This window comes from Bos taurus, chromosome 2 (genome assembly GCF_002263795.3).
Source record: "Bos taurus isolate L1 Dominette 01449 registration number 42190680 breed Hereford chromosome 2, ARS-UCD2.0, whole genome shotgun sequence".
Lineage (NCBI taxonomy): Eukaryota > Metazoa > Chordata > Mammalia > Artiodactyla > Bovidae > Bos > Bos taurus.
Window position 1 is genome coordinate 1,349,818 of NC_037329.1, and position 11,790 is coordinate 1,361,607.

Here is an 11,790-nt window from a genome sequence, read left to right on the forward strand (position 1 = left end):
AGTCTTGCAGTTTCTCGAATGCCTACTTTAAGAAACCTGAGGCCACACTCGCTAAAGTTGCAACTGAAATTGTCAGTATTTATTGAGCACAGACTGTCTGCTGGGGAATAAGTACACAGCTGATGCTAAACAAATATCAGCAGTTAAAAAGTTTTTCCTTTCAAATTATAACCTGGGATACTGGGAACCAAAAAGTGCTGCAGGGGCCCCTCCATTAATTAAGCCCTTCACCACCTGCCCCCCACCCCAAATGTCCCCTTTAAAATGGGTTGCAGGAAGGCCCTGGTCGAGCTCATTCTGATTCTTACTTGTCAGTGCTGGCTGCGGGCGAACAGGTGTCCTGTGCACTGTGGATTATGTGAGACAGTTGCTTCTGACCCAGGTATGAAGAGGGCATTCTCGTGAAGTGTGCGTCCTGTGCCCACGAGGTCTTTCTCATGTGCCCATCTCTCTGCCCTAGATGATCCCACCTAACTTCAGCCTCTTCAGTGTGGTCCTCGAGATTCGGAAGCAGCGGCCTCTGGCCATACAGACAGAGGTGTGAGCAGGGTCTCCCTATTCCAAGGACACATCCCTTCTGCTCTTGTCTTCCCTTCTCAATGACCTGTCTTCCCCTCTACCCACCACCCCAGGAGCAGTACAGATTCCTGTACCACACAGTGTCTCAGATGTTTCTCTCAGCGATACAGAATGCCAGCCCTCATTACCAGAACCTCAAGGAGGTACCAAGGCCCCCTTCCAACCCTCAGAGACCAGGACCCAGAGGTCTGTGGCCACCACTATGGCAGCATCTAGCCCTTGGACTCCTTCCAGTAGCACGGACTGACTCTGATATCTACCTTTGTCATCCTCCTTGCTTCCTTATCAGAGTGTCTCCTCTTAAGCTGCCCCCACAGAGACCACAGTGATCTCCACTAGGAGTCTGGACAGTGTCCTCTGAAGCCTCATGCTCTTCCCCTCCTGTCTTTCCCCCAGAATTGTGTCCCACTCTACGATGACGCCCTCTCCCTCTGGACTTCGCAGAACCTGAATGCCATCGCCCGCCCATCCAGCGGAGTCCTTAGGTACGTAGCCCCACCCCCGGAGTCTTCCCTTTCCAGTTTCTTCTTCTTGGAGGCTAGCCCTTTCCTCACCTTTGAAACACTGGCGCCATCCTTGTCGTTCAGTTCACCAAATATCCACCAGCCCTTTCGTTGAACTGAGCTCTGGGAACCTTTTCGAAGATTATTCTTTAATACCAGAGGTGACACTGCCTCTGCCCCTACCCCTACATTCCGGTGTCAGTACTTTCCTCATTCCCCCCAAGTCATTAATTCAGCAGGTATTTCTTGATGCTGCCCAACTGTCAGGCCCCATATCTGGTGCGGCAACTTCAGCCCTTGGTCTGAGACCAGCTCTCCCATTTTGAGACCTTCCCTTCCTTCCCTTTAGATGTCACTTCCTCATTCATTTATTCAATACACAACTACACAGAAATGACCACTCCTCAATAACACCTCGCCCCATTCACCTGCCAGCTGGGCCCTTCCTTCCTTCATCCACCGAACCTGCTGGGCCCTAGGGACACAGAAACGAGACCCCCTTCTACGGAGACCAACCGCCTCCATCTCAGTGCTCTTTCACTGCGAGCCGCCTCGGGCGGGAAGGAAGCCCGTGGTTTGCTCGCCCAGCGAGCTGCCCCCTCCTCCCCCCGCCTAGGCGCTGCAGTTTCACTTCCTCCCCGCCCTCCCACCCGCAGAAGCATCTCGGTGCTCGGGCCTCCGGCCCTCTCCATGGCCGACACTTACGCGGTGGTACAGAAGCGTGCGGCCCCCGCGGGCACCGGGGCAGGCGCGGGCGCGCGGGCACGCGGCACGGAGGACACGCCACTCTACAGCCAGGTGAAGCCGCGCGCCTGGCGGCACCAGGCGCTATCGGAGGACGCGCGCGGCGCGCAGCAGGGCCGCGGTAAGTCTAGGAGGCCGGGGGGCGGGGCTGGGTTGGATCTAACCCCACCTGTTCCTCCAGATCCTCCCTGGCTAGGTTCTGGAGAGCCTGCAGGCCGCGATGACCTCCCCTCCCCCCAGCTCGAGTCTGGCCGGGGCACGCCCTGGAGGGCTGAGGTTCGGGCTTCCCGGCCATGCCTCTAGGACTTTTGCCTGTCCTCAGGTCACGCCCGGAAGCGTCTCGGGCCACGCCGTGGTCTCTGGCCCCGCCGCAGTCTCTGACCTCGTCACCTGGTCTGGGCAGAGGGCTCCGTCTTGGTTACGCCCCTGGCCGCTGGGTCCGGACCCGCAGCCCCCAGCCCGCCGTCTTGGGCAGGGAGGATGCCAGAATTTGAAGGGCCGTCTGAGTTGACCTGTTCGGGGTGGTTTTCTGCCCGCAGTTCCTGTTGACGAAAGCCTGGCTGGGCCTGGCGCCTATGAGGACGTGGCGGATAGAGCTCAGACTGGTGGGCTAGGTAAGTCAGATAACTTCGGTTGCTGGGGCCGTTTGCAATTGCGACGGGGGTGAGGCGGAGGTGGTGGCAGGGGACTCACATCCTCAGAGCCCTGTGGACGTGGCTGCAGCAAACCGGGAGGGCCTGGAGGCCTGAGAATGATTTTCCACCTGTTGCCTTCCTATCCACACCTCAGCTTCTCTTATGAGCCTTATGGTGCCCTTCCTCTTCCAGGCTTTAACCTGCGCATTGGGAGGCCTAAAGGACCCCGAGATCCGCCTGCTGAATGGACCCGGGTGTGAGCGCTGCGCCCCTGCCTGTCTGTTGCTCCACATGGGTGCCTGGACTGCTGAGGGTCATGCTCTGCTTTATGAAGTGTTGGGGATGGGGGTGCTGGGCTGAATAAAAATAAACGTTTCTTAGCGTGGAAGATGTGGGGCTCTGCCTTAGTGATTATAGCATTCAAGGCACTGAAACCATGTCCAAGTCCCTGTGTCCTTATCTTTTGAAGTAAAATGCTGACTCAAGAGTTAATGATTTGGAAATGTGAAGATGTAGAAACAAAGCATAGTTGTTGAGCTAGGGAACTGGGACTGTAATTCTACCACATAGTAGAATCACTGAACTCCCAGTTTCCTGAAAGGGATAGATAAAGATCTGACACACACTCCTAAGTTATTTTTACAGGAAGCAGACCCCCACAAGATAAAAACTGCTGACAACAAGAACATAGACCCTAGACTGGTTGAAAGCAGAGGCTGAAGATGCTGAAACTTCACCTTGATGCCAACCAATCCAAGGACTGTCCATAAGCTTGGTCCATGATCACCCCCTGCTCCTTGAACACTATAAAACTCCTCACTACCCCCTCTAGGGTGGGTCACACGGTATTCATGGCATTAGCCCACTGTGGCCCCCTTTGCCTGGCAAAACAATAAAAGCTGCTCTTTTCTACTTCACCCAAAACTGTCTCTGCATTTCTGTTTGGCACCAGTAAACAGAGGCCGAGTTTCAGCAACACCATGAGACTTGGGGAGGTAGTTGGGTGATGATGGCTGGGTGAGGTTACACTGAGCATACTCAAGAATAAACTCAACCCTAAGGGACTGGCAGGGCCCCCCATTATGAAGGGGATGATGGATAGACAGACTTCTGGAGACCACCTGAAAGACTGGTTCATTTCAGTATCTGAGACTCCCTCACTCAGACATTCAGCTTACAACACGAGTGATGGATGGACCTTCACCCCCCACTACCATTCAGACAAATGAAAGCCAGGCATAACAACAGCCAAGCAGACTGATTTCAGACAGACAGGTAAGGAGATCCCCAGATGGGTAAGCAGACAAAATTCCAACCTGGACAGGCAGATAGCCATTCCCCTTGACAGCCAGAGCTTCAGAGGGACAGTCCATTCCCTGGGTAGACCTCCAGTCAGGAAGAGTGACACACCAACAGCCTAACAGACCACCCCATGCAAAATACATCACCAGAAAGACAGACCCTCTCCTCCGGCTAGGTTGCTAGACAGACGCCAGACAGACAGACCCTTGGCTGGACAGACTCCCAGACAGCCATAAACAGATCCCCAGCTGAATAGATGTCCTCTGAGTTAGACAGACCTTCAGCTACACAGACCTACCTGTCAGACAGACTGACAGGCCTAATCACATGGACTCCCAGGTAGCCAAATGTACTCCGGTCAGGCAGATACCAGCCACACAGACCTTTGACTGCACAGACACTTCACCTAGCCAGGCAGACTTCCAACTAGGCAGACAAGTGGACTCCTGCTGCTGCTGCTGCTGCGTCGCTTCAGTCGTGTCTGATTCTGTGCGACCCCATAGACGGCAGCCCACCAGCTCCCCCATCCCTGGGATTCTCCAGGCAAGAACACTGGAGTGGGTTGCCATTTCCTTCTCCAATGCATGAAAGTGAAAAGTGAAAGTGAAGTTGCTCAGTTGTGTCCGACTCTTAGCGACCCCATGGACTGCAGCCTACCAGGCTCCTCCATCCATGGGATTTTCCAGGCAAGAGTACTTTACCAACAAGTACAACAAGTGGACAGACTTTACCAACTCACCAACTATACAGAATCCATATTTTGGCAGACAAATCGATATATCTCCTGCTGGGAAGACAGCCAGGTGGACTCCCAGGTGGTCAGCTGGTCAGATAAGCAGATAGAAAAAGCAACAGGAGTCAGATGGACCCCTCCCCACTACACAGACCATCTGCCAGTGGGACATACACTGCAAATCCTTCAGGTACACGGACTCCCTGCTAGCCAGATGGGCTCCTAGCCCTCAGATTCATAGGATCCCATTGGTTGCATGGACCCCTAGTTGGACAGATAAGATTCCCAGTCACAGTGAGACACCATCCTCAACCAAAGAAATAGATGGATCCCAAAGCAACTGGCCAGCTATATCCCAAGTTAGATGAAGAGGCCCCAAAACTAAATGAACAGGTAGACTCCCATCTGGACAGATGAAAGGATGCCAACAAATCAGACCCCTAGCTGTTCGCACAGGCTGCTAGCCACACAAGCCCCAGCCCTTGAGCTGGACAGCAGATGCACACAGATCACCAGCTTGGCAGACAAATCTGCAGTCAGCAAGACAGCCCACTAGCCTCACAGTCCGATGTACTGACCTCAGACTGATAGACTGGTGAACCTCCAAGTAGACTCAGCTGGAAAAATAAACCCCAGACAGACCGACTGCCAGCTTGAAAAGATCCTTGGACAAACCCATAGCACAGACATGCAGACCTCCAGCCAGAAAGACAGCAGACACTCAGTAAGCCACACAAAGCCCTAGCTGGACAGACAGATGGATTATCCAGCCAGTTATATAAAACCATCAAACCAGACAGAACACAAGGTAGACAAAAAGATGAGTAAATTTATACTTGATGCTCCAAAACCCTGATCCTGCTCTGTGAGCCTCCCTCCTGACATGATCTGCCTTCTGGCAGTGTTTGTCCAACAATGTTAGGTTTATCTAGGTGGATGGCTAGCTATTCCTCCCTAACGCAGTACATCCCCCAAGCTGTTGGAAAGCTACCCTGTGTCTGTGATGAGCACAGACCACCACCTTCCACCTGCCTAACCAGGCCATATCCCTCATACAGTAACTATGAGAATTCAGTGAAAGATAATATAAAAAGTCTAGCCTCTGCTCAAGAAATGTTCAACCATAATTAGCTCCAGGCCCCTGTATTCACTATAGGCACTGAGACAAGTCATTTGCCCTTTGAGTGTTGGGGGAAGGAGCATGAAATTTGCCTTCCTTGACCACAGCAGTGCTTGTTGAGAGTGACTCAGCTTTTCAAGTGTGTATAGTTTATGCACAAGAAGCAGTTCAACCAGCAGAAACTACGAACTGCAGAGAAACTAGGGAGTCCCTAACTTAATGGGCAACAGGTGAAAACTGGAGCTAATCTTGATTTAAATAGGCAGAAAGGAGGCTCTGGAACTGCTAATAGCAAAGAAGGCTGAAAGTGGTGTTTAGAGTGTAAACCAACCTCAAAGCCAGAAACATTGTCATTGTGCTCTGGAGACCAGAAGGGGAAAAAAGTAGTGTCTCAGGGGACAGGGGACCAATGGCAGAAGGAAGAGGCATCTTTCCAACAGTTGGCTGTTTCTTTAAGCTGGGCTATATCATAATGATGAATAGCTTGGAGTCAGTCACTTACTAGTTTGATCTTGAGCAAGTTTCTTAATTTCTCGATGCTTCAGTTTTCCCGTCTATAAAATGGGGACTGTAAAATTATATTTATCATATTGCTGCTACATATATAACTGTATGTCTCACTCTTTCTCACTGTGTGCACTGTTCATTGAACCCATGGTAGGCAAGGCACGGACTAAGAGTTTGGAAGAAAACTCAAGGAGTTCTAGGAACTGCAAATACGTTTATTCTCCCCGACTGGCACAGCACCTGTAGCAGCAGACATGCTGTGTTCTCTCCTCTCGTGGTTGACCCAAGGGACACAGCCATAATGCATCTTCACCACCATAATGCAGTTTTTCAGGTGGAGCTTACATATGCTTACAGAACAAAGTAGCCCGTGGCCAAGAGAGTACCCCACATGTTCCTCACAGTGATGCGCACACACAGTGCTGTTAGTGATCTCAGCTGTTCTGTAATCATTATTTACAAAATAATGGGGTGAGAGAGCCTGGCCATGCCATCTTGGCTACTTTGCTCCTACACTGTGAATCTGGATTTTTACAATAGACATAGGAACAGAATTCCATATAGTTGAGATGATAATATCAAAAGCTCTACTAGAGTCATGGGAATTCCCTGGTGGTCCAGTGGTTAGAATTCCACTGCACAGGCCACTGATTTGATCAATGGTCAGGGAACTATGATCCTCAAAACAAAACCAAAACCAAAAACATGTACCTAAGACAAAAATAACCTCAGATATGCAGATGACACCACCCTTATGGCAGAAAGTGAAGAAGAACTAAAAAGCCTCTTGATGAAAGTGAAAGTGGAGAGTGAAAAAGTTGGCTTAAAGCTCAACACTCAGAAAACGAAGATCATGGCATCTGGTCCATCACTTCATGGGAAATAGATGGGGAAACAGTGGAAACAGTGTCAGACTTTATTTTTGGGGGCTCCAAAATCACTGCAGATGGTGACTGCAGCCATGAAATTAAAAGACGCTTACTCCTTGGAAGGAAAGTTATGACCAACCTGGATAGCATATTCAAAAGCAGAGACATTACTTTGCCAAGAAAGGTCCATCTAGTCAAGGCTATGGTTTTTCCTGTGGTCATGTATGGATGTGAGAGTTGGACTGTGAAGAAAGCTGAGCACTGAAGAATTGATGCTTTTGAACTGTGGTGTTGGAGAAGACTCTTGAGAGTCCCTTGGACTGCAAGGAGATCCAACCAGTCCATTCTAAAGGAGGTCAGTCCTGGGTGTTCATTGGAAGGACTGATGCTAAAGCTGAAACTCCAGTACTCTGGCCACCTCATGTGAAGAGTTGACTCATTGGAAAAGACTCTGATGCTGGGAAGGATTGGGGGCAGGAGGAGAAGGGGATGGCAGAGTATGAGATGGCTGGATGGCATCACCGACTCGATGGACATGAGTTTGAGTGAACTGGAGCTGGTGATGGAGAGGGAGGCCTGGCGTGCTGTGATTCATGGGGTCTCAAAGAGTCGGACACAACTGAGCGACTAAACTGAACTGAAGACAAAAATAAATGAAAGTAAATTTAATTATATATTCTCCTGCTTAAAATCTAGTGGCTCTAGTCTTCAATAAATGTTGCATTTTAAATCAGTGGGCAGAAAAATCATTTATTCAATATAGGTTATTGATATAACTAAGTAGCTGTGGGGATAGAGCAAATTAGCCAAGATGGCAGGGGCAGGCTCTTTCACCCACACCCTCCCTCTCCTGTTAATAATGATTATGTAACAGCTGAGACCACTTAGAGCACTGTGCATGTGCATGAGGAGGTACTTGGCCACGGGCTACTTTTGTTCTGTAAACATATATAAGTTCTACCTGGAAAGCCCTGGAGTTGTGTGTTGTATTGTGTCTGCTGCTACTGAAATGGGAATCTGAGTTCTTGTTCATGAGCGGAAGTATGGACTGGAGGAACACATAAACACTCATGGTTGCAAGCAAATATGATTTTATTAGAGAGGAGGAAAGTACAAAGCTATCAGCGAAGACACTGAGGAGGGTAAAGAGTCCTCCAGAAGGTGGGGATTACAGCAGTTTTGTATCTTTATCAGTATTAATCTCTTCCTTTTTTGGTTGACTCCTGTTCTTAAATCATGTTATTTCTAACCAAAGGTCAAGATGCTTAACTTAACATCTTTATGACTTCTCTCCTCACCCTTTTTCATGCCTCCTGGCCATTTTACAATGGATCAGATGTATGGGTTTAAGATTAAGGATCACCAGTTGTTTTTCCCTCAGGCATATGGAATAGAAGCTAATTATTGTCCTTCCCTGGATCTGAGTGCTGATAATTTATCAGATCAAAGACATATTCCAGGAATTCTAGACAAAGGATATCAGTTCAGTTCAGTTCAGTCGCTCAGCGTGAATCGCAGCACACCAGGCCTCCCTGTCCATCACCAACTCCCGGAGTTCACTCAGACTCACGTCCATCGAGTCAGTGATGCCATCCAGCCATCTCATCCTCTGTCGTCCCCTTCTCCTCCTGCCACCAATCCCTCCCAGCATTAGAATCTTTTCCAATGCGTCAACTCTTCTCATGAGGTGGCCAAAGTACTGGAGTTTCAGCTTTAGCATCATTCTCTCCAAAGAAATCCCAGGACTGATCTCCTTCAGAATGGACTGGTTGGATCTCCTTGCAGTCCAAGGGACTCTCAAGAGTCTTCTCCAACACCACAGTTCAAAAGCATCAATTCTTCAGTGCTCAGCTTTCTTCACAGTCCAACTCTCACATCCATACATGACCACAGGAAAAACCATAGCCTTGACTAGACGGACCTTTCTTGGCAAAGTAATGTCTCTGCTTTTGAATATGCTATCCAGGTTGGTCATAACTTTCCTTCCAAGGAGTAAGCATCTTTTAATTTCATGGCTGCAGTCACCATCTGCAGTGATTTTGGAGCCCCACAAAATAAAGTCTGACACTGTTTCCACTGTTTCCCCATCTATTTCCCATGAAGTGATGGACCAGATGCCATGATCTTCGTTTTCTGAGTGTTGAGCTTTAAGCCAACTTTTCACTCTCCACTTTCACTTTCATCAAGAGGCTTTTTAGTTCTTCTTCACTTTCTGCCATAAGGGTGGTGTCATCTGCATATCTGAGGTTATTGATATTTCTCCCGGCAATCTTGATTCCAGCTTGTGCTTCTTCCAGTCCAGCGTTTCTCAGGATGTACTCTGCATAGAAGTTAAATAAGCAGGGTCACAAAATACAGCCTTGACGTACTCCTTTTCCTATTTGGAACCAGTCTGTTGTTCCATGTCCAATTCTAACTGTTGCTTCCTGACCTGCCTATAGGTTTCTCAAGAGGCAGGTCAGGTGGTCTGGTATTCCCATCTCTTTCAGAATTTTCCACAGACAAAGGATATAGTTTTATGCTAATGGAGCGAGATGTTTACTGAAAAGAAGACAGAGGTCTCAATGTTCTATACTGACTGCATAGCAATTTCTACTTCACTAGGGCTGTTTTTGAGCCTAGAGAGAATAAACTTGTCTGCAGTTCTACAGCTCTTTGAGTTTTCTCCCAGCTTCCCAACTTGTGCTTGCCTACCCTGGGTTCAGCGAACAGTTAGATACAGCAAGACAATTGGAGCAGTGAGCAGGGTGCAGTGAGTCATTTAGGAAAAACAAGATTGAGCCATATGCTTCATGGCAAGATAAATTCCAAATGCATCAAAGGTTTAAATGTAAAATATTAACCCATAAAAATCTTAGAATAAATTATCAGAAGATTTCTTTATAATTTTGGACTGCAGCACTCCTTGCTATGGAAATGTAAATCAGAAGCCCAGAAATACTGATAAATTTTAATGCAGATTTCAACCTCATAAAAATTACCATAAGCATAGTCAGAAAATTAATGACAAACTTGAAAAAAATTACAAATGAGATCAAAACAAATGGCTGAATTTCTGAGATGTAAAAGGTTTCTATGAATCAATAAATAAAGCCCCCAAACTCAAATATGTGCAGAGATGCCCTATTTCATGTGTAATAAAAACCATGAAAATTAGAATTATACTGAGATCACTGTCTTCATTTATGTTAGCAAAGATCAAAAAGTTTAATGAAGTATGTTCACTAAGATGCGAGAAAACAGATGTTCTCATAGAAGGCCAGAAAGTGTATAAATTCATACAGCCTCTACGAAGAGCACTGTAACAATAGCTATTAAAATTTTAAATGCACGTGCAATTTGAACCAGAAATTTCATTTCTAGGCATTTATCTTACGTAGGTAGTCACAGAATTCCACAGTGATTGTTACACCATGTTATTCACTGTAGTAGTAGAATAGAAGACTGGAAACATTTGCTCTCCCTGGGATCATGGTTAAATAAATGCTGTGATGGAATTTTATGTAGCTATTTAAAAAAGGGAGTGAAAGCACCTCTATGCCCTGGTGTGTTGGAATATCCAAATCACATTGTAAAACGGAAAAAAAAAAAAAAAAAGAGTATGTGAGTTAATTTATATTAAAAAAAGAAAAGTATTTTTATATGAACATATATAGATATGTTTTTATGGCTACAGTTACCATCTGCCCAAGAAAATAAAGTCTGTCACTGTTTCCATTTTTTTCCCCCATCTATTTACCTTGAAGTGATGGGAGCAGATGCCATGATGTTAGTGTTTTGCATGCTGCATTTCAAGGCAGCTTTTTCACTCTCCTTTTTCACCTTCATCAAGATGCTCTTTAGTTCCTCTTTGCTTTCTGCCATTAAGGTGATATCATCTGCATATCTGAGGTTGTTGGTATTTCCCCTGGCAATCTCATTTCGGCGTGATCCAGCACAGCATTTTGCATGATGTATTCTGCATTTAAGTTAAATAAGCAGGGTGACAATATACAGCCTTGACATACTCATTTCCCAATTTTAAACCATTGCCTATTCCTATTAAGGTTGGTGCAAACATAATTGTGTTTTCGGACTGTGATTTTTAAATAATTATAACTAGGCTCAAACACATCTTTATTAGTCAAAATAGGAACCATTACAATCAACATATTTTTGCCCATGAGAAACAAGTTTATTCCTGTAATATAAAAATCCATGTTTCAAGATTCAGCGAACTCTTGGAAAGCATTTTCTGCCTCCTGCTGGTTGTTGAAATGTTTTCCCTGCAAAAAGTTGTTGCGATGCTTGAAGAAGTGGTAGTCAGTTGATGAGAGGTCAGGTGAATATGTGGATAAGGCAAAAGTTTGTGGTCTAATTCATTCGACTTCTGAAGCGTTGGTTGTGAGATGTGCTGTTGGACATTGTCATGGAGAAGAATTGGACCCGTTCTGTTGACCAACGGTGGATGCAGGTGCTTCGGTGCATTTCATCCATTTGCTGAGCTTACCTCTCAGATGTAATGGTTTCGTCAGGCAAGATTAAGAAAGCTGCAGTGGATCAGCCCAGTAGCAGACCACCAAACAGTAACCATGACCTTTTTTTGGTGCAAGTTTGGCTTTGGGAAGTGCTATGGAGCTTCTGGGAAATAGATGGGGAAACAGTGGAAACAGTGTCAGACTTTATTTTTCTGGGCTCCAAAATCACTGCAGATGGTGACTGCAGCCATGACATTAAAAGATGCTTACTCCTTGGAAGGAAAGTTATGACCAACCTGGATAGTATATTCAAAAGCAGAGACATTACTTTGCCAACAAAG

The 11,790-nt window shown here is 46.9% G+C and overlaps 1 protein-coding gene and 1 long non-coding RNA gene across 9 annotated transcripts in view; one reads left to right on the forward strand and one right to left on the reverse strand.

Moving 5' to 3' along the window:
• The window catches only part of PTPN18 (protein tyrosine phosphatase non-receptor type 18), a 29,586-nt gene extending 26,201 nt beyond the window's left edge, over window positions 1-3,385 (forward strand). For 7 of the 8 annotated variants that reach the window (XM_059876875.1, NM_001430711.1, XM_059876885.1 and 4 more), the window contains 7 exons: window positions 316-382; window positions 461-538; window positions 633-722; window positions 976-1,064; window positions 1,739-1,947; window positions 2,366-2,440; window positions 2,654-3,385. In XM_059876875.1, coding sequence (XP_059732858.1) covers window positions 316-382; window positions 461-538; window positions 633-722; window positions 976-1,064; window positions 1,739-1,947; window positions 2,366-2,440; window positions 2,654-2,721 — 676 coding nt within the window. In that variant the 3' untranslated portion in view covers window positions 2,722-3,385. The remainder of the gene's footprint in view (window positions 1-315; window positions 383-460; window positions 539-632; window positions 723-975; window positions 1,065-1,738; window positions 1,948-2,365; window positions 2,441-2,653) is intronic. The other variant, XM_005202184.5, reaches the window with a different exon arrangement.
• LOC112442537 (uncharacterized) lies at window positions 53-1,729 on the reverse strand. Its single transcript, XR_003030574.2, has 2 exons — window positions 1,134-1,729; window positions 53-520 (listed from the first exon to the last, which is right to left on the reverse strand). It is a non-coding gene; the product is annotated as an uncharacterized lncRNA (long non-coding RNA).
• Window positions 3,386-11,790: the final 8,405 nt, after the last annotated feature.